We start from the raw sequence: 19,143 nt of genomic DNA, 5'->3' as shown, positions 1-19,143 counted from the left end.
CGCAATGGACAAGAACACGATCACAGCACCACCAACACCTCAAGTGTCAGAAATACACACCACTCAAGCACCATCGCTTTCTTTTTCTCAAGACAGCTCTTTCACTAATGTTCCACCTGACACCATACTTGTCAACTACAACAGTAATCAAGAAAAACCAGTTTTACTTCGAGCTGGTCTAGCCACAAAACCTCGTCTTCTGCTCATGACTTCTGTGGGTGGCTTTTGGGGATTTAGTATGGGTGCTTTTTTGGGAGCACGTCAGTCTGGTCTCCAGTACTTGGCAGAGAACGCACACAAGTTACCTACAACAGTACAAGGATGGTACTTTTATCACAAGACAAAGAATTATAGAATGATGTTGGGAGGTATTAAACGAGGCATTCGATTTGCTGGCAAAACAGGTGGGCTTTGCTTGTTATACGGAGGAATTGAATCTGCATTGGATGATGTACGTGGGGAGCCAGACGTGTTAAATTCAGTGGTTGCTGGTGTGACCACAGGCACCATTTTCTCTGTCCTAAGTAAGTAAACATATCGTCATGGTTATTGTGACTCATGTTGATACTCTAGCAAGGTTGTCAAGAGGATCATTTCGCTATTCCATGATGTTTGGTGCTGTATTTGGTTTAGCAGCCGGTGGTCTTTCTGATTTACATCGATATGCGTCTGGAGACACACCTTCTTATGGCCATTCCTTGGGATCATGGATAAGAAAAGACACCATTGACAACAAATAATCAAGTTACACAAATGCTTCTTATTGACCGAGTGCAGTCCCCAAAACAAGAAGAGAGGATAATCTGTGTCATTATGAAATAATCCCTTTTTTTTTTCTCTTTTTTTTCTCTTTTTTTTTTTCAAATAAACTTGCTTATCTTAAGCCATGATAGAAAAAGAGCCAGAACCTGTTATACCTTCTACAGAGAAATTTGCACATCTTTTTCCACCTTCTGTAGATATGCCAACACCTCCTGCGTTAAAACCCTCCAATTCTGATCAAACCAGCAGTGCTTCTTCTATTATCACCTGTAATGCAGCCATTGATTATGTCATCCTATTTCGTTTCCCTACCAAAGTATCCCCTCAAAACAACAAAGACATTGCCACCAAAGCTGATTTACAAACACACGTCATTGGGGCGCTTGAGAACTTGATATCTCGATTAACCAAAGTCGGGTTGCGTTTTCAAGTGCGTCCTGGAAAACAGGAAGGGTTGCTCTTGATCCTCGTGAGTAGTCCAGTAGAACCTATCAAGAAAGAATACCGACAAGAAAGGTAAATTTACATCCGCATTGACCATGAACATTCATCCATTCAGAGTACGCGATTTTCTATTGGGTGTACGAGTAGACGAAATAGGCGATGACACTACAGATCATGTCGATCAAGCATTTCGTGAACTAACCGAGGCTGAACGTTTACGTCTTGTATATGACATATTGACACAACCAGAATCAGAAGGCGGTTGTGGTATTTCTTCTCAAGTGGACGAATATGTGGAGAGTATCATGCCATTGCATCATGATGAATTCAACAAGGTAAGTTATTTGCTTAATTAAGATCCATGTGTTCAATATAGTATATAGACATGGTACAAGTCATGGTCCACAAAATGGCTAATTGACGATACTGAACTGCTCAAGATCCGTGATCATTTTGGTGAAAAAATTGCTTATTATTTTGCTTTTCTCCAAACCTACTTTTTATGGTTAAGCGCTCCCAGCGTCCTTGGTGTTTTGGTTTACTTGACACATTCGAACACATTAGCCATCTGGTTCTCATTGTCCATGCTTATATGGGCTATTTTGTTTATCGAGATGTGGAAGCGAAAAGAATCCACCTTGGCTATTCAATGGGGCGTCCGAAACTTTTCAAAGCACGAAAAACGACGTGCCGAATTCAAAGGTGAAAAAATGGTCAAGGATCATGTCACAGGTGAAGACACACCTGTTGTATCTACTTGGAAGCTGTTAGGCAGACGATTATCTTCTTTACCCGGTGTGGCTGTAGGAGCACTGTTTTTGACTGTCATTGTTGGTTTCGTGTTTGTCCTTCAGTTGTTTTTGCATGAGTATTATAATGGTCCCTTCCGTCGCTTTTTGGTAAGTCTCCAATCTAATCTCCCCTCCTCTCTACTACTATGTACTGATGTGTCATAATAGCATTATGCTCCTACCGTAGGCTATGTGTTATTTATTCCTACCATGACCAAGATTTACAGTCAATGGATCAAAATGCTCACTAACTGGGAAATGCACAAGACAGATGCTTCTTGGGAATACAGCTACACACAAAAGATTTTTGTCGCCAACTTTTTAGTAGGCTATCTTTCATTGGTAAGTGTGTGATGGCGCAAGACATCAATCCTTAGTCATATATGTTAGTTTATTACTGCTTGGATTTACATTCCTTTTGGAGATCAAGTCTTGCCTTATCTTGCTGAATTCAACATCAGTCATGAACACAAGACAGTGGATTTTCAACGATTACGAGACCAACTTGTGTACTTTATTGTGACAGGTCAATTGGTGGGCTTCTTGACAGAAATGGTTGTTCCTTATGCACTCAAGCGATTGATGCCCAAAGCGAAAAAGATCACTTCCACCATTAGCAAAAAAAAGCAAGAACACCATACTGCAGACTTGAGCCTCAATGCTGTACAAGATGAAGAAGAAAAGAAATTGATGAACAAGATTTACAAAGAAGTCGATAGGGAAGAATACAACATTTATACGGATTATGTAGAAATGGTTGTTCAGGTAAGACAGATCGATGTGTTTGTGCATCAGGGCTCATGAGATGTTGATCTAGTTTGGCTATGTCAGCATGTTCTCGACCGTCTGGCCCTTGACTGCTCTTTGTTCCATGATCAATAACTGGGTTGAATTACGTGGTGATGCGATCAAGCTCTGTAAATATACCAGGTAAGGCATACTACACATGACTTCCCCCCCCCTCTCTCTATAAATCACTAATACGGTGTTCTCTAGACGTCCTGTTCCTCATCGAGCAGAAAGCATTGGTCCTTGGATAGGCAATATGGAGGCTTTGGTATGGTTGTCCTCTATCACGATGGGATCCTTTGCCTATCTCTTCCATCCTTCCACCAACATCCATTCTCCTTACACGCCCGTCTTTAGTTTACTCGCCATCCTGTTATCTGAACATATCTTTGTCGCCTTAAGAGCAGGTATCCGTCAAGCCCTTTCTATGGTACCCAGTGGATCCGAATGGCTTATTCGCAAAGAAGAATACAAACTCAAAAAAGCGTGGTTAGAGCGTATGATCGGTAACCACCATCAATTTATCTCTCGTCGCGATACACACCCTGATGATGCTGATCTCACAGAACCCTTGAGTGCCAAAGTCTGGAGTCATCATTTAGACCGACAGGCAGAAGCAACACAAGCGACTCAACTTGTTCAAGACATGTTCAAGACAAAATAAATCGTTTAATATTCTTTTTTCTTTTCATCATAACTTAATTGTCCTGGACCTGTGGACACCAAAAGCAAGAGTCCACCCATGATACTGAGGCATTGAAAGAAATTGTATTTTTGTACATCGCGCCCATAATTGTCGGAATGATGAACACTCCACCAGTTGTTCACGATGACATTCATGATGCAGAGCAAAGCCACTAAAAAGGCAGCAGACCATTTAGCTCTGAAGCCCACAACGACCATACCGCATGCCACGAGTCCTAGCAAAGACCCCATAAAGCGTAACAGACTCCATTCACCTTGTGCAATAAACCCAAAGAACAGCACGACCAACAATCCACGCCCAGCCAACAAAAAGTATTGGTGGCGTTCCATGTCTGTCAATGAAGGCAGAGAAGCAAACAAGGTTGAGCTGGACTTTTTTTTTCGTAACAAACTGTCTGAGAGACAGACCAAGAGACCACCCATGATAGACAAGTTGCGGAAAAGAAAGACCTATATCCTACATCAATAAAAAAAAATAATGGCATGATCCCATCATACCATATCAAACAAGAGTCCGTATCCAATGGCTTGAGAAACAATGACGCCTGCTAATGCATAAACAGAGATACTGACATGGCGTTTAGCAACGATAGCAGAAGAAAAGACGATCATGGCCAACACATTCAGTAACAAAAACAAGTGAGACAATCCTGCAGGAAATCCTCTTGTGTATGCTAAAAATCATGTTGCGATGACCATTGACATAGAATACGCAATGCATCTTCATAAAAAGTAACTACAATTAAGAATCGACTCAAGGCAGGCAAATAAGGCTTGACAGGTTGACCCACTGTATCAATAGCATCTTCAAGGCGAGAGCTTACTTGCTTTATTGTTTGTTGAACGTCCATCATATAAAGAAAAAAAGAAAGAAAGAAAGTTTCTCTCTAGTACATCTGTTTATATATGCCTTATGCTTAAGGATGATCCTCCTTGCTTCTCCTTAGTTAAAGTCACACTGTTTTTATTTTTTTAAACCTAAAAATACTAGAAACTTCCTGGAATGAATTTTTTTTTTTTAGCCAAAGTGGGGTGTAGGTTCCATCTGCATTTTCTTTCTTTTTCTTTGAAATAGGTTTGACTGTATGAACGTTTCTGACGCTACTAAAAAAGCTGCAGATATCTATGCCAAGGCCAACGATGCCTTTTTTGACGATGACTATGATGAGGCGCTCTATCTTTTTTCAGAGCTTGTTTGTCTAGAACCTGAGAATGCCGAATTTGTCTTGAGACGGCAAGTGATAAACCCATTTGTATGTTGATAAACTCATAAACGCGTCATTTAGGTGTCAAGTATATCAAAAACTCAACAAGTTGGATTTGGCTTTACAAGACGGAGAAAAAGCCTTGACGTTGTTGACGCAAGGTTCTCGTACTTTATTAGCTAGAGCACACTTACAGCTTGGGTAATATATACATATATATATATATACATACACACATAATAAGTTAACTCGCAAGGATAGTATTACTTTACATCGTTTAGATCGATTCAATGAAGCTCAAACACACCTTGAACAATCAAAAGAACTGAATCCTAACGAAAAGACATTGGTCACCTGGTTAAGAAAGAACACAGATAAATTACCTAAACAGCCTGTATCATCAACACCTACTAAAGCAAGATATGAATGGTTCCAAAACGATACATTTGTTACGATTGAAATCTTTATCAAGAAAGTAAAGCCTGATACAGTGGATATCAAGTTCTTTGAAGACGCTGTAAGTTTTATATATATATATATATATATAAGTTAGACTGACACGTATATAGTTGTCTTTGACGGTTCCTTTAGAAAGTGGATCTGATTATTCACTTGAATTGGAGCCTCTTGCTCATAAGATTTCACCTCAAGAATCAACCTACCACATTCTTTCCACTAAGATTGAAATCAAGTTAAAGAAACAAACACTGGGTTTGATGTGGGGTGCGTTAGAAGGTGAAAATGATCAAGGCACCATGAGTAAGTAGAGATACAATGATAAGTGATTGACATGATGCATAGTGTCGACTGCTACAACAACAAATAAAAAGACAAAGGATTGGAACAAATTAGTGCAAGAAGTAGATGAAGATAAACCTGAAGGAGAACAAGCATTGAATGCTTTATTTCAACAAATCTACAGAGACGCTGATCCAGACACAAAGCGTGCTATGATGAAGAGTTTTACTGAAAGTAATGGTACTTGTCTCTCTACCAACTGGACTGAAGTAGGCTCTAAAAAGACTGAAGTTAAACCACCTGAAGGCATGATTGCTAAAAAGGTAAGACAATGGTATATCTTTTATATTCACTAACAACAACGTCTATAGTATGAGTAAATCATATGTGTCTGTCTGTGTACGTGGGGAAACAACACTGAATTTTACACACACACACACACACATATAGGCATAAAATAAAGTTTACTCGGTTTTCTCTTTTTCTCTTTTTCTTACAAACACACGCACATATATACAATGAATAAATCTATTTATAAAGTGCTTATTGCTAACCGTGGTGAAATTGCATGTCGAGTGATACGTACTTGTAAAAGACTTGGTATAGCTACTGTAGCTATTTATTCTGATAGGTAAAAAGAACACACAAAAGACAGAACGAAAAACTGATGAAAGTAAAAAGTGACCAACACGCACTTTTTGTTAAAATGGCAGATGAAGCCTATCACATCGGTCCTTCAATTGCTTCTGAATCGTACCTGAATGGACAAAAGATCATTGAGATAGCTCAACAATCAGGGGCAGACGCACTTCATCCAGGCTATGGATTTCTATCCGAAAATGCAGATTTTGCACAACAAGTCATTGATGCAGGCATTAATTTCATTGGTCCTCTTCCAGACACTATTCGTACCATTGGTGACAAGATTGCTGCCAAAGTATTCATTGCTCAACATGTACCTTCTATTCCTCTGATTCCTGGGTACAATGGTGAAGATCAATCAGTGGAAAGGTTAGAAAAAGAAGCGAGACAGATAGGTAAATAAAAAAAAAAAAAATAGAAATGGAATGAACAAATTTGATAGAATTCCCTGTGTTACTCAAAGCTTCTGCTGGAGGAGGAGGGAAAGGCATGAGAACTGTTTACGACGCAAGCAGGCAAGTGCACTTTATTTTACAATGTTGATTGATATCCTACTAGATTAAAAGAGGAAATTGAGGCTGTTCAAGGAGAATCCCTTCGTGCGTTTGGATCTGATAAACTATTGATAGAAAAATACTTTGAGAGTGTCCGTCATATTGAGGTAAAGCAATCTTTTTTTTTTTTTTTTTTTTTTTGTGGAGGCTGTAGGTTGATGAGTCCTTCCCCTGTTAGATTCAAATTTTTGGTGATAGGTATGGTCATGTTGACCATATCAATGAGCGTGATTGTTCTATTCAGAGAAGACACCAAAAAATAATGGAGGTAATCTTGTCTGTGTTAAATGGATCTAACAAAAAAAAACACTAGGAAACACCTTCACCTGCTATGGATCCATCCCTTCGTATGGCTATGACGACAGCTGCTGTTGAATTAGGCCGTCAGTTAGGCTATTTAGGTGCTGGCACAGTGGAATTTATCTTGGTAAGTCCATCTCCATGTCGCATAGTACCGACATCCTTTTTAGGACGAGAAGACACGCAAGTTTTATTTCTTGGAACTCAATACGCGTCTTCAAGTAGAACATCCTATTACAGAAGCTATTTCAGGCCTTGATCTGGTTGAATTGCAGTTCCTTGTGGCTCAAGACACCCATTTAAGCGAGCTGCATCTGGATACCATTGCCTATCAAGGTCATGCGATTGAAGTCCGTCTTTGTGCAGAAGATCCTGATGATGACTTTAGTCCTCGAACAGGCACTATTCAGGCATGGCGTCCTTCAACGTCCATTACAGGTGTACGATTTGATACAGGTGTCCAAGATGGTTCAGAGATTACCGTGTTTTATGATTCGATGATTGCAAAGATCATTGTGCATGCACCTACGCGTTCTGAAGCCATTCGTAGTATGATAGCTGCCTTGACCAACACAGTTGTGATGGGCATCACGACTAACCAGAAATTCTTGATCCAGCTCCTAAAACATCCTTGTTTTTGTCAGGGTATGTTTGATACTCACTTTATCCGTCTTGAGCGATCGTATCTCTTTCCAGCCTTTGATCTGGATCAGGTCAAGCCAAGTATCATGGCAGCGCTTGTGTTTCACTGGCATATGCGTCATCACCAACACACTCCCTTGCACCATATTCAGTCAGGTTGGCGTAATGTTCCATGGCGACATCAACAGATAGATTTCGATATCAACGGCACTCACATCCATGTTGCATACGACTGTATAGGTCATACTGAATTGAAAGCATGGCTCGAAGCATCCTCTATCACCTTACGCGTATTAGAAACCCATCTCAGTCAACCCCTTGTCAGACTCTATGGTATTCAAGGGGCTCAAGGTCTTTTACGCTGTACCATACAAGCATCTCAGCACCATTTTTATGTGGCTGAACAAGTACGCGATGTGAATGATAAGTCTATCTTTGTTCATGATTTTAGTCTTGGTTATCCAACTGAATTAATCAAGATAGATCGATTCAAGAGTCACACTGCCACTGGAACGGAGGATGATAGAGGTATGAAAAAAAAAAAAAAAAAAGATCTTTGAGCACTCATTTATATATATATATAGTGACACCTTATATGTCATCCATGCCTTGTCGTATATTAAAAGTGTTGACTCCTTCAGGCACCATGGTCAAGAAGAACACGCCTCTTTTATCCATGGAATCCATGAAGACAGAAATCAAGATACTTAGTCGACATGAAGGTGTTGTTACAATCCATGTTGAAGAAAATCAGTTGGTGGATGCCAGAGTTCTTTTATGTTCTGTTGATAAAAAACAGTTTATTTAAACCTTCAAACGAAGCTTTTGTTCCATGCTTGCATGAATATCCAACATATCCGTGGATTCAGCAGGATCTATGCATATACATCAATAAACCCACTTACATAAGACACACTTACTGTTGAGGAAATCTTCATAGTCAATAGTCTCATCTCTTCCTGTCAAGATATCTAAATGTAAATTTGAAGAAGGAATAGCAGGCATACGTTGACGCTGCATTGGATCAGACATGGCTGGTAAATGCTAGATGGGATGTACCTTTTCAATCAAACTTCTTTCCATCATCATCTTGATAGGGGCATGCATACCATAAGCTTGACGAGCTAAATTCAACTTGAGTTCCCATTGTGTTGTTTCCCACTATCCTTTATCATCAGTATACGACAGACTCAGAGTGTTACTTGCCTGTTCTAATCTGTTCTCAAGAGGGTGACCAGGCAATACTTCAGATTTGATAGAACGAGTACCATAACGCATAGCATCATGACCACCAAATTCAGCGTGTGTTGTATTTAAAGTGCTTGTTACTTTTTCAGTATGCGTTTCAGGTGCAATACGAAGAGACTATCAAGGCAATAAGTATACTTCTATGTTGAATACAGACATCTTACCATGATAAAAGTATAAAAAATAAAAAATAAAGAAAAAAAAAAGAGTGCTTGCGCGTCTATAGATGAAAAAGCAGTCAGTGATAGGGATATCCAAATAAAGTAACTATTATTTCCGCATAAAAAGTACGTCATTCAGGCCATTCAACTCTATCTGATCCAAGTAGCCTTCCCCCTCTCTCTCTCTCTTTTTCTTTTTTTTCCCAGTGTGAGAAATTCCTTTTCCTTTCTTTTGAATGACGCCTATTACTCAAAGAACCAATATTATTGATAGTCATGTTCACTTTTGGCATCCAGATCAAGTGTATGTGTCTTGGATCAAACAAGATAACAAGGCCTTTTTTAAGCATAAAGATGCACACGAATACACAGAACAAATAGAGAAGTCTGATGTGTACATCCAATCAGCAGTCTATGTCGAGACTGATGTCGATGCATGCCATGGTCTAGTAGAAGCAGATTGGATTGTACGCTATGCAGATCAAATCCAATCCAATGCTGTGTTTGGTGGTATTGGTGCTATTGTGGTATTTGCACCTGTCTATCAAGGGAATCACGTCAGGAACTATCTTGATACGCTTATCCATCTCTTAAGGGATAAACAGTCTTATGTCAAAGGTGTTCGTTATCTACTACAAGACCCCACACAAGACCCGCACCGTGTCCTGAGCCCTGAGTTTGTTCAAGGTATTCAAGCACTGGAGGCCTATCACCTCAGTTTTGATTTGACCATCAACTGCAATGACCATCCTGAACAGTTCCCTCCTTTACAGACACTTGTGTCACTCTGTCCTCGTGTGAGGTTTGTGCTGGATCATATGGGTAAACCACCTTGTGATAGTCAGCCAGGCGAAAAACGATTTGAATTCTGGAGACAACAGATTCACCAATTAGCTCAGTTCCCTCATGTGTACTGTAAAGTGTCTGGTCTATTAACTGAGTTTAAAGAGAACCATGACGATGTTGCTAAGCAATTGAAACCATTTATACAAGTGATACGTGATAGTTTTGGTGTAGATCGTATCATGTTTGGTGGTGATTGGCCCATTGTTGAATTATCGCATTCAAATTGGCAGCAATGGTATCAAATTCTATCTGATATCATTCAAGATTGGTCGGCAGAAGAAAAAAACAAATTATTTGTTATAAATGCAGCTCATTTCTATCAACTGTAATAATGTGCTCCTTTATTTTATTTTTATTATGAAAGTAAATAAAAAACACATATACAACCATTACTTATTGAATATAGAATCCTGTAGAATTACCACCTACACCTTCCTCTTCTTATATGATACATCATGAATGGAAAGGTAATAGTCTTATTTTATTTCTATAGCTAACAATATTATACAGAACCAAGTCCTCGTTTACCTTCAAATTATGGTTCGATATCAACAGGTAAAATCCAACTTTTTTTTTTTTTTTTTGTTAATATATATTATCTAGAATCAAGAGCTGAATCACCCTCATTGAGTTTATCTACTGTAAGCCCTAATGATGATAACGAAAGTCTTTATCTATTATGGACACATCAATTACTACAAGAAAGAGGATTCCAACCCTCTCCATACAAATCACATAATAGTGATGATGATAGTGATAGCTACAGTATAGACAGTAGTATCACGGATGTATCCATACCTGCTCCTCCAAAAAAGACACTTTCCTGGCTACAGTCATGGTTTCCAATGTGCTAAACCCAGTTACTATTTTTGATAATACCCCACCTGACCGTATATTCTTTGATTTGATTGGTGGAAACACATGTCACACTTCACTAGAATGACGAAATAATTTGTTTTGTTTTCTGCAAAAAAAAACAAAAAAATAAATAAATAAATCAATGTTTGCTTTTGCTTTCAAAAAGGATAAATGAAAAGAAAAAAAAAACAGTGTCTAGACACAAACATGATTGTCTTTTATTCAACAAGATAACTTGCAATTTAGTAGAAGAAACCGAGGATCTTACCACCAGTGTGCTTTTGACGAGCTTCTTCGTGATCCATGATACCGGCAGAAGTGGTCAAGATAAGGTAACCGAATTGACGGGCAGGCAACAAGTTAGCAGTCCACTTTTCGAGTTCACCGAGCTTGATGTTGAAACGGGGAGAGATAACACCACACTTGTTAATACGACCGTTGAGTTGGATAACAATCTTGCCAGAACGGTGGTCATCGATTTGTTCGAATTCACCAATGTAACCTATGCATAATATATAAATATAAGAACATCTCTAAAAAGAGAGAAAGAGAAAGAGTATATATGAATGTATCTGTTCTATAAACAATACGCAACATGGTAAAAAAAAAGGTTGCGAAAGTGTAAGAGAATGAAGTTTGTTCTCCCGCAGATTTAAAGGTCAAAAGTTTGTAGAAAAAAAAAGTTCATAAAGAACAAGCAAACCCCAACTAGTTATACTACGGTGATGATAATGTGGTTTCCCTCCTTTTTTCTCTTTCTCTCTTTTTTTTTAAATAGAACTTACCGTGCTTTTGCATAACGGACAAGAACTTGACAATGACCTTGGAAGAAGGACGGACGAGAACTTGTCTCTTACCACGCTTTTCAGCGTTGTTGATGTTGTTCAAACAATCGTTCAAGACGGAAACTCTGACCATGTTAACAAATGCGCAAAAAAGAAGTCTATCAGTAGAAAGGTCAATAAATGTTTCAATAAAAAAAAGGGGAAATCCATAGTATCCTTCTACATCAATCATTCATCTCTCTTTGGTTTTTTTTTTAGTCACTAAAGTAGTTGATGGATGCATAGATAGATGGATGGATGGATGGTTGTAAGTTTACCTGTTGCGAAGAAGAGGGAGATCTTATTCTATAGCAAATTAGAAATTAAAGTAATCCCTCTCGCCTGTCAAAAAAAAAAAATTGGATAAGCCACCAATTTTAAATGTCCTTCCGAGAAACTTTTTGAATTTTTTATGCAAGCATGAATATCTGTTGTTTTAACAAGTGTTGATCAAATCAAACTATGTTGTAACATATTGATCACTTCTTTTAAGCAGATAGATACTTTCATTGTCATTCGATAGGTGAAAAGAAATAAAGAAAAAAACTTGTTGACAAGAAGGAAGAAGCATGCATTTCATTAGAAGCTGACAAGTATTTGTTATTTGATAAAAGAAATTTTTATTTTCATAGCATGAGCCTACCATAAATGACATCTCACATAGTTTTATTATTAAGGCGAAAAACGGAGAGGAGAATGGTAATACAAAGGATTTAGGATCGGCATAGTAAATGAAAGAGCCACTTTAGAGTGTCAAACTTTATTTCTCTTCATCTCGGATAAAACCGTCTTTTATCGACCGATGCATCCGATAAAAGTCAAATTATAAAGAGGAATACAATTTACAACAGGACTTTTTTAATCTTCCTTTCATTCTTTTGTATGCTACAGAAAAAATAAAACATGTTATCCATGATATGATCAAAGAACCTCATAAACTACACTAGATGGTCTCTGTAGGTCTATAGAATTTGACAAGAAAAGAAAAAAGAAAAAAGAGGTAAGAAGGAAGTATAGAAGATGTTTCAATGGTGTCAATGAGGCCAGAATGTATCTATGGATTATAAAGGAAGAAAGCGGAGATGGTCTCCCGATAAGTCATATGCTTTATAAAATAGGCATTTATTAACCTATGTGAATTGTCTTGAGGATATAAAAGTAAGGGGGAAAGGAAATGTCTAAGAAATAGATGGAAACAGTGTGTATGTTCCTTGTCTTGTTTTAATGTTGCTTCCGTTTTTCATTTAAAGGATAGCCGCCTGGAATAATGGCTCAAGAACCTTTAACCGTACCAACTCCGCTTGCAGGGTTCTTCTTGATTCGATACATTTAGACCTAAATTGGAAAATTCATTATAAAATTACCTGGCTTATTCATTGCTTCTTTTCATTGATTATGGTATGAGAAATTACCCCACACGTTCTCCAGACAACAATACTATGAAAGGCAACATAAAACATATCAACTTTAAATAGAGTTTTTGGACGCACAGAGATCAATGCATTTCTTTAAAGAAAAACGTCAAAAGGTTTTGGCGATGCAATTTGTCACCCAATAAATAAATGAAATGTTCTGATAGGTGGATAAATACTGGTCCGGTAAATCATCCTAAACATGAGCAGATCAGACATAATTGTCTTACTATGGTTTTCGAAACACGCCTAAACTTAGTGGTTCGCTTTACTATAAATATAGACTCTTTTTGCATAACTTTTTTTTTTCTTTTAATATTGTGTAGACCAATTCTTTACTATTTATCTTCATATGCCAGAACCAAAGCTTTCTGATTCTCTTAAAACAATAAGTGACCAAGGGCCCCGTAGAAACTCAAAGGATAGCCAATCAAGTACTATCCATGATACCTACCTTATCGATGAGCCCGAACCTGATCAAGAACTCGAGCAATACCGAGAACAAATTCGAGGACAGTTGCCTCCCGGTGTCCTTGCCACAAGAACCTTGTCTGTTCAACCTTACCCTTCACAACATGCAGACCTTGAAGCTGTCGCTTCTCGTATCATGTCACGCCACTCTGAGAAACATAATTTGATGCATTATGTGAATTGGGATGTCAATGATCCTGAATGCCCATACAACTGGAGCCCATCTTATCGTTGGTTTTTTACTATCTGTGTCGCCTCGTTAGTTGTATCGGCCGCTTTTGGCTCGTCTGTTATCACAGGTGATCTCTATGGTGTCTCTCGATCGTTTGGCTGTTCCCAAGAAGTAGCCATCCTTCAAGTATCCTTAATGGTCTTTGGTTTCATGATTGGTCCTCTTCTTTGGTCACCACTTTCTGAAATCTATGGTCGTAAACCTATCTATATTGTTGCACTCGGTATCTATACCATCTTTAACATTCCTTGTGCTGTTGCCAAAAACATTGAAACTGTCTTGGTCTGTCGTTTCTTTGGTGGTTTTTTCGCTTCTGTCGCACTCACTTTGGCAGGTGGCTCTATCTCTGATCTTTTCCCTACAGAAACTCGTGGTAATGCGATTGCTTACTTTGCTGCTGCTCCTTATGCTGGTCCAGTGCTAGGTCCTATTGTAGGCGGCTGGGTTGGTGTTGGTACCGGAAACTGGCGATGGATCTATTGGGTAAGTCCAAATAACATGTCCAATTCAGCTGACTAACACAACTAAGGTCAATATGATGTTCGCTGGTGTCGTCTGGATTATAATCTGCCTTTTGCCTGAAACGTATCATCCTATTCTTTTAGCTAAGCGTGCTAAACGCATGAGAGAAGAGACAGGTGATCCTACCTATATTACTGTCGAGGAAGAAATCCCCATTACCTTTTCTGAAATTGTTCAAACCAATTTGGTGCGTCCATTTGTCATGCTGGCTACTGAACCCATCTTGTTGTTGATGTCTTTGTACATTGCAGTCATCTATGCTTTATTGTATGCCTTCTTTTTTGCTTATCCCATCGTCTTTGGTGAAGTCCATCACATGAACGATGGTGAAATCGGCTTGACTTTTATTGGTATCCTTATTGGTGCTGCTTTTGCCTTGCTCCTCACCCCACACTTCGAACGCATATATATCAAGACTATCACGGCCCGAGGCAAGCCTTTACCTGAAGACCGTCTTGTGGGTATGATGTTTGCTGCTCCTTGGGTCCCTGTCTCTCTCTTTATTTTCGCTTGGACTTCTTTCCCTTGGTGTCACTGGATTGGCCCTGTCATTTCCGGCCTTCCTTTCGGTTTCGGCATGGTCTTGCTTTACTACGCTGCCAACAATTACATTATTGATTGCTTTTCTCGTTATGTCACCTCGGCCTTGGCTGCAAAGACCTTGATTCGTTCTGGTTCAGGTGCTGCTTTTCCTTTGTTTATCAATCAAATGTATCATCGTTTAGGAAACCAATGGGCAAGTACTTTGTTGGCTTTTATCTCGTTGGCTATTGTGCCTATTCCTTTTCTCTTTTATAAATGGGGTGCTTCTATTCGTGCCAGGTCCAAGAATGCCTCTTAAGATCATAGACTTTACTCATTTTGCATAGACATTCTATTTATTTATTTTTATCTATATCTCCCTTAATCACAATAAAATATGATATTACTATGAACACGTATCGGTTAGGAAACTACCTTGCATGTATGTCAGTAGACGCATGTTCAAAAAATGAAGAGAAAGGCTTTCGTTATGACGGCAAGCTTTAAGAACTCCATGGTCTAAATGCATCCACCCTGTATACATAGGTAGAGGAGGCGGGAAGGGAGTTCTGATAAAGAAGAATGATGTTTTACAATCATCTTTTCCACTGTTTAAATGTGCTCAACGTGTGCGCATGAAACTGGTCAATTTGAACAGACATGAAATACAGGTCATGATCTCTTTGATGCTAGTGCTCAATGTCGTCACCCCCTCTCTTTTTTTGAGCAGAATATAGATATAAAAGAAAAATGTTTGCGTTGCATCTTATCAATATAAACAATGACAACAATATACAAATATTCAGGGTTGCATAAATACACAAAGTGACTCTAAAACCTATTTTTACACGCTCAACTACTCTGAATATCCTCAAACCATAGTTACTATGATATATGGTACCTTTGGAGTGCATTTGGACCAAAACAAAAAGCGACATGTCCAAAACGGCCAAAAATTTCTTAAAAGTCAAAGAGTACTAGCCATGAACATCATTGATTTGACAACTTTCGATTTTTTTTTTTTTGGCGCTACAAGACGCAAAATAGGGTTTTCAATCTAGTTTTTTTTTTTTTTTTTTTTGGTGAACGTGTTTGCTTGCTGATTGCACTACAAAAATGGCAAGACATAAGCGAAAAACCCCCAGAAACATTTTTGCACATCGAATTCATATTTTATCAGTAGTATTGCTATTTAATTTGCATCAATCGACTCTAAAATTAACAATCTGCAACTTTTACCATGAAGACAAGGCGAAATAACTGCGTTTTCATGCAGTTCTAAGCAAATGGTTTGTATTCTTTTTAGTTGTGATTTAATCTCCGACACATAGTGCATGGTCATGCTTTGACGTATAAAGTCAGAGAAACTATGGACAAGTGTATTAGTAAAAAGTAAACAAAAGTCATAATTCTATTTCTTATAGCAGACCAAAAAAAAAAGCTTAAAAAGAGATATTTTACTTGTAGTATGTAAAAAACATAATTGAGAAAGGGTGCATATGATGTATAATAAATACTCACTATATTGCAGTATTTTGACTAAAGGGTATTATATTAAAAAAAAAGGGGGGGGAAAGTATATTGTTAAGTAATATAAATCCAATATTTTCAAATAAAGGTTATGTTGTCTTTTTCCTTAGCTCCTTTATGAAGTCTACCTGTTTAATTCTGTTTTTAAGTGGCCTTTTATCTCATGCCATTGCTTCACCAAAGCCATTCTATGGTCTCAATTATGGGATCAACAGGAATGATTGCCCCAATTTAGAAACTGTCCGCTCAGACTTTCGAGCTCTCTCCAAGTACACAAATACCATCCGTATCTATTCATTAAAAGACTGTAATATGGGACAAACAGCTCTTCAGGCAGCTCAAGAAAACAATTTGCGCTTATATCTGGGAATGTGGGTTGACAAGACTGATTCGTTTGATCTCGAATATGTAGCACTCAATCGCCTGGTATCCTCATCACAAAATCTAAACAGTGTAGAGGCAATTATTGTAGGCTCTGAAGTACTCTATAGAAATGACTCAAGTTCTGAGGAACTTTCTAAGCAAATCAAAAAGGTAAAGACACTTGTCAAGCCAAAAGGAATCAAAGTTACTACCTCTGAGGTATATTATAAATTCACTCCTGCTGTTGTCGATACGATAGATTTTCTCATGATGTAAATAATCCTTTGGTTTTACTTTTTAATCTTATTTTTAATTTGATGTACTTCAAACCTTAGGAATGCATTTATATACTGGGAAGGAGAACAAATCGAGGGTGCCGCTAACAAACTATACGAGCATTTTATTAGTGCCAAAGAACTCTCGAAAGGAAAAACAGTGCGAATCTCAGAGACTGGTTGGCCGGAAAAAGGTGACACCTTTAAGAATTCTATTCCTAGTCCTGAAAATCAAAAGACGTAAGTTTTCTACACTTTCAAGTATTATTCCAACTTTTTTTTATATAGTTTCCTTTTGACAACTCTATGCAAAGCAAAGCAGTACAATATGGATATCATTTGGTTTTCTGCTATAGATGAGCCGTATAAATCAGGCGTTGAAAGCCATTTTGGACTCTTGAACTTGAACCGACAACTAAAGAGTTTTTTAAATTTTAATCAATTAATGAATCCTTGTTAATTTGAAAGTATGCATTCATAGACTAGGCATTAAAGTCCTTTTTTAATTAATGACTCCTTTGTGTTTTGTTGTTGTTGTTGTGATGATGATAAAAATTGCATGTATTGATCTTCTTGTTCTCTCGATTTGAAAGCAACATTGACACTCCTTTCCTTTGCCAGTGTACAGAGAAAGATGAGATAACTTCAAGTAATATCTTTTTTCTCTCTCTCTCTCTTAATGTCTCTACTAAGCGATTGTTACCAAGAGGATACTTAGTATGACCAAAAATGTTTGACAATGTTACGTAAATATGAAATCGACTCGGTACGAGCCAGTAATACGCTGATCTGGGCTGGAAATGTTTTGATGCCAAAATGTAATAGACTCAAAAAAAAATTTGCCAAATTCAGGTATACCCATCCAAGCCAAAATATCCTCTTTTCTTACATCCATCCATCCATCCATTTAATATCCTTAAATATGGCTGATCTTGAAGACCTCAACAAACCCTTTGGTATGTTTGTACGACGCATATGACAGAAGATAAATATGGAACTTACGTATTACTAGATCCCTTTGCTGATGTTGATGAAGACAACAAGGGAGGTGTTACTCCCCACAACTATCTTCGTAAGTAAACGAAGACGCCAAAAATAGCTTATTTATTATTCAGATCTCCGTATCCAACAACGTAACGGTCGTAAAACCTTGACCACACTTCAAGGTTTACCCAAGGAAATTGATAGTAAGCGTTTATTAAAGGCCGTTAAGAAGGCTTTTGCTTGTAACGGTACAGTCGTCGAAGACGAAGAACATGGTGAAATTATTCAAATGCAAGGTGATCAGCGCATGAAAATGGCCGAATTTTTGGTCTCTGAAGGCATTGCCAAGAAGGCTGATATCAAGGTTCACGGTTTCTAAGCATCGTATTTATCATGTTTTATTAAAGTAATTGCCATCAATGTATCCTCTCTTTCTCTTTTCTTTTTGATACAAGCATATTATACATATATATACACACACACCCTTTCTTCCTTTTACACTCACACATACATACTTTCTCTTTTTCTCTCTCTCTCTCTCTCTCTCTCTCTCTCTCTCTCTCTCTCTTTTTCTCCACATCCACATCTTTTTCTCCCTCTTTTTTAAACGCATTAAATGCTATATCTCATTTGTACATTAAATACACTATTTCCGGAATTTATTGTGACATATTGGAATATAAAATGAAATCACATTTATGCAAATAATGATGCTTCAAATCTGCAAATACTAAAGCAATCCCTTAAAGGACTTCTAAGCAAACAGACTGAAACTGTTCAATTGGAAGTATAAATTCTCTTTCTTGTAAGATCATCAAAGATCTGCTTCTCCGAGCTGTAAATCGTCTTTCGCTTAATTGCTAACAACAGTCCTCTGTAAGATATAGCGTACTGTAACCAAAAACTCTTTCCGATCTAACTAGACATTACCTTATTCTTTTTCTATATCTCTGTTTTGATTTCAATATTCTATTCTTATTGGATTATCACTTGTAGCATTGGTTTCTCTACTTTCTTGCTAAGCACTGCTCTTCAAATTTACGCAGTAATAACATTTACTTTAAGAAAAAGTTCCTAAAAGAGCCTATTATGATTAGAATGATGAGAAGTTAGTAAAACACTCAAGAAAGAGACTTGGCCGTAATGATTCAACAGTAAACAAAAGGCTCTCCTTTATATTTTATTGATAAATTCCGCTTTAGCAATTCAATGCAGATAAGGGTACTTGCTGTTGAATATGAATGAAATAATTGACATTTCAATGTCCAACATTTTTTTGTACAGATCTCTTTTAGGAATTCATCTCATTCTCTTTTGTGCCTA

General features: G+C 37.8%; 10 protein-coding genes across 10 annotated transcripts; 8 read left to right on the top strand and 2 right to left on the bottom strand.

Moving 5' to 3' along the window:
• Positions 1-4: 4 nt before the first annotated feature.
• B0P05DRAFT_590666 (uncharacterized protein) lies at positions 5-740 on the top strand (the record flags this gene model as incomplete). The annotated part of the gene is made up of 2 exons (XM_051582827.1): positions 5-524; positions 574-740. 2 exons carry the CDS (start codon positions 5-7, stop codon positions 738-740), a joined length of 687 nt encoding a protein of 228 aa, XP_051431218.1.
• A 146-nt stretch (positions 741-886) lies between these two features.
• On the top strand, positions 887-5,931 carry B0P05DRAFT_605796 (calcium-activated chloride channel-domain-containing protein; the record flags this gene model as incomplete). Its single annotated transcript, XM_051583351.1, has 13 exons — positions 887-978; positions 1,012-1,278; positions 1,322-1,541; positions 1,590-2,105; positions 2,166-2,339; positions 2,388-2,762; positions 2,815-2,927; positions 2,994-3,411; positions 4,625-4,725; positions 4,778-4,897; positions 4,958-5,213; positions 5,266-5,455; positions 5,498-5,931. The coding sequence occupies 13 exons, from the start codon at positions 887-889 to the stop codon at positions 5,788-5,790; spliced, it is 3,135 nt and encodes a 1,044-aa protein (XP_051431217.1). The 3' UTR covers positions 5,791-5,931.
• B0P05DRAFT_250984 (carbamoyl-phosphate synthase L chain, ATP binding domain-containing protein) lies at positions 5,709-8,799 on the top strand. Its single transcript, XM_051573337.1, has 8 exons — positions 5,709-6,065; positions 6,116-6,471; positions 6,519-6,591; positions 6,635-6,737; positions 6,809-6,898; positions 6,944-7,057; positions 7,101-8,100; positions 8,157-8,799. Exons 1-8 carry the CDS (start codon positions 5,953-5,955, stop codon positions 8,378-8,380), a joined length of 2,073 nt encoding a protein of 690 aa, XP_051431216.1. The 5' UTR covers positions 5,709-5,952; the 3' UTR covers positions 8,381-8,799.
• B0P05DRAFT_574622 (proteasome maturation factor UMP1-domain-containing protein) lies at positions 8,377-8,987 on the bottom strand (the record flags this gene model as incomplete). Its single annotated transcript, XM_051581577.1, has 5 exons — positions 8,377-8,447; positions 8,493-8,586; positions 8,632-8,733; positions 8,818-8,937; positions 8,985-8,987. The coding sequence occupies 5 exons, from the start codon at positions 8,985-8,987 to the stop codon at positions 8,377-8,379; spliced, it is 390 nt and encodes a 129-aa protein (XP_051431215.1).
• B0P05DRAFT_251005 (uncharacterized protein) lies at positions 8,800-10,618 on the top strand. The gene is made up of 4 exons (XM_051573338.1): positions 8,800-10,190; positions 10,234-10,382; positions 10,431-10,468; positions 10,530-10,618. Exon 1 carries the CDS (start codon positions 9,218-9,220, stop codon positions 10,154-10,156), a length of 939 nt encoding a protein of 312 aa, XP_051431214.1. The 5' UTR covers positions 8,800-9,217; the 3' UTR covers positions 10,157-10,190; positions 10,234-10,382; positions 10,431-10,468; positions 10,530-10,618.
• B0P05DRAFT_557317 (uncharacterized protein) lies at positions 10,169-10,854 on the top strand. Its single transcript, XM_051580005.1, has 4 exons — positions 10,169-10,190; positions 10,234-10,294; positions 10,338-10,382; positions 10,431-10,854. Exons 1-4 carry the CDS (start codon positions 10,185-10,187, stop codon positions 10,679-10,681), a joined length of 363 nt encoding a protein of 120 aa, XP_051431213.1. The 5' UTR covers positions 10,169-10,184; the 3' UTR covers positions 10,682-10,854.
• Positions 10,855-11,809, bottom strand: B0P05DRAFT_557314 (40S ribosomal protein S22-A). Its single transcript, XM_051580004.1, has 2 exons — positions 11,471-11,809; positions 10,855-11,187 (listed from the first exon to the last, which is right to left on the bottom strand). The coding sequence occupies exons 1-2, from the start codon at positions 11,700-11,702 to the stop codon at positions 10,928-10,930; spliced, it is 492 nt and encodes a 163-aa protein (XP_051431212.1). The 5' UTR covers positions 11,703-11,809; the 3' UTR covers positions 10,855-10,927.
• A 1,432-nt stretch (positions 11,810-13,241) lies between these two features.
• On the top strand, positions 13,242-15,133 carry B0P05DRAFT_497531 (major facilitator superfamily domain-containing protein). The gene is made up of 2 exons (XM_051575401.1): positions 13,242-14,107; positions 14,154-15,133. The coding sequence occupies exons 1-2, from the start codon at positions 13,274-13,276 to the stop codon at positions 14,985-14,987; spliced, it is 1,668 nt and encodes a 555-aa protein (XP_051431211.1). The 5' UTR covers positions 13,242-13,273; the 3' UTR covers positions 14,988-15,133.
• Positions 15,134-16,303: 1,170 nt separating this feature from the next.
• On the top strand, positions 16,304-17,575 carry B0P05DRAFT_557311 (glycoside hydrolase superfamily). Its single transcript, XM_051580003.1, has 3 exons — positions 16,304-16,833; positions 16,897-17,076; positions 17,125-17,575. Exons 1-3 carry the CDS (start codon positions 16,316-16,318, stop codon positions 17,294-17,296), a joined length of 870 nt encoding a protein of 289 aa, XP_051431210.1. The 5' UTR covers positions 16,304-16,315; the 3' UTR covers positions 17,297-17,575.
• Positions 17,576-17,692: 117 nt separating this feature from the next.
• On the top strand, positions 17,693-18,388 carry B0P05DRAFT_557307 (translation initiation factor SUI1). Its single transcript, XM_051580002.1, has 3 exons — positions 17,693-17,792; positions 17,849-17,908; positions 17,952-18,388. Exons 1-3 carry the CDS (start codon positions 17,759-17,761, stop codon positions 18,197-18,199), a joined length of 342 nt encoding a protein of 113 aa, XP_051431209.1. The 5' UTR covers positions 17,693-17,758; the 3' UTR covers positions 18,200-18,388.
• The last annotated feature ends 755 nt before the right edge of the window (positions 18,389-19,143 follow it).

Source organism: Gilbertella persicaria, assembly GCF_025201335.1.
Source record: "Gilbertella persicaria strain CBS 190.32 chromosome Unknown B0P05scaffold_47, whole genome shotgun sequence".
In the NCBI taxonomy this organism is placed as follows: domain Eukaryota; kingdom Fungi; phylum Mucoromycota; class Mucoromycetes; order Mucorales; family Choanephoraceae; genus Gilbertella; species Gilbertella persicaria.
Note: the sequence above shows the minus strand (reverse complement) of the source record. Positions and strands in the feature narration are given on the sequence as shown.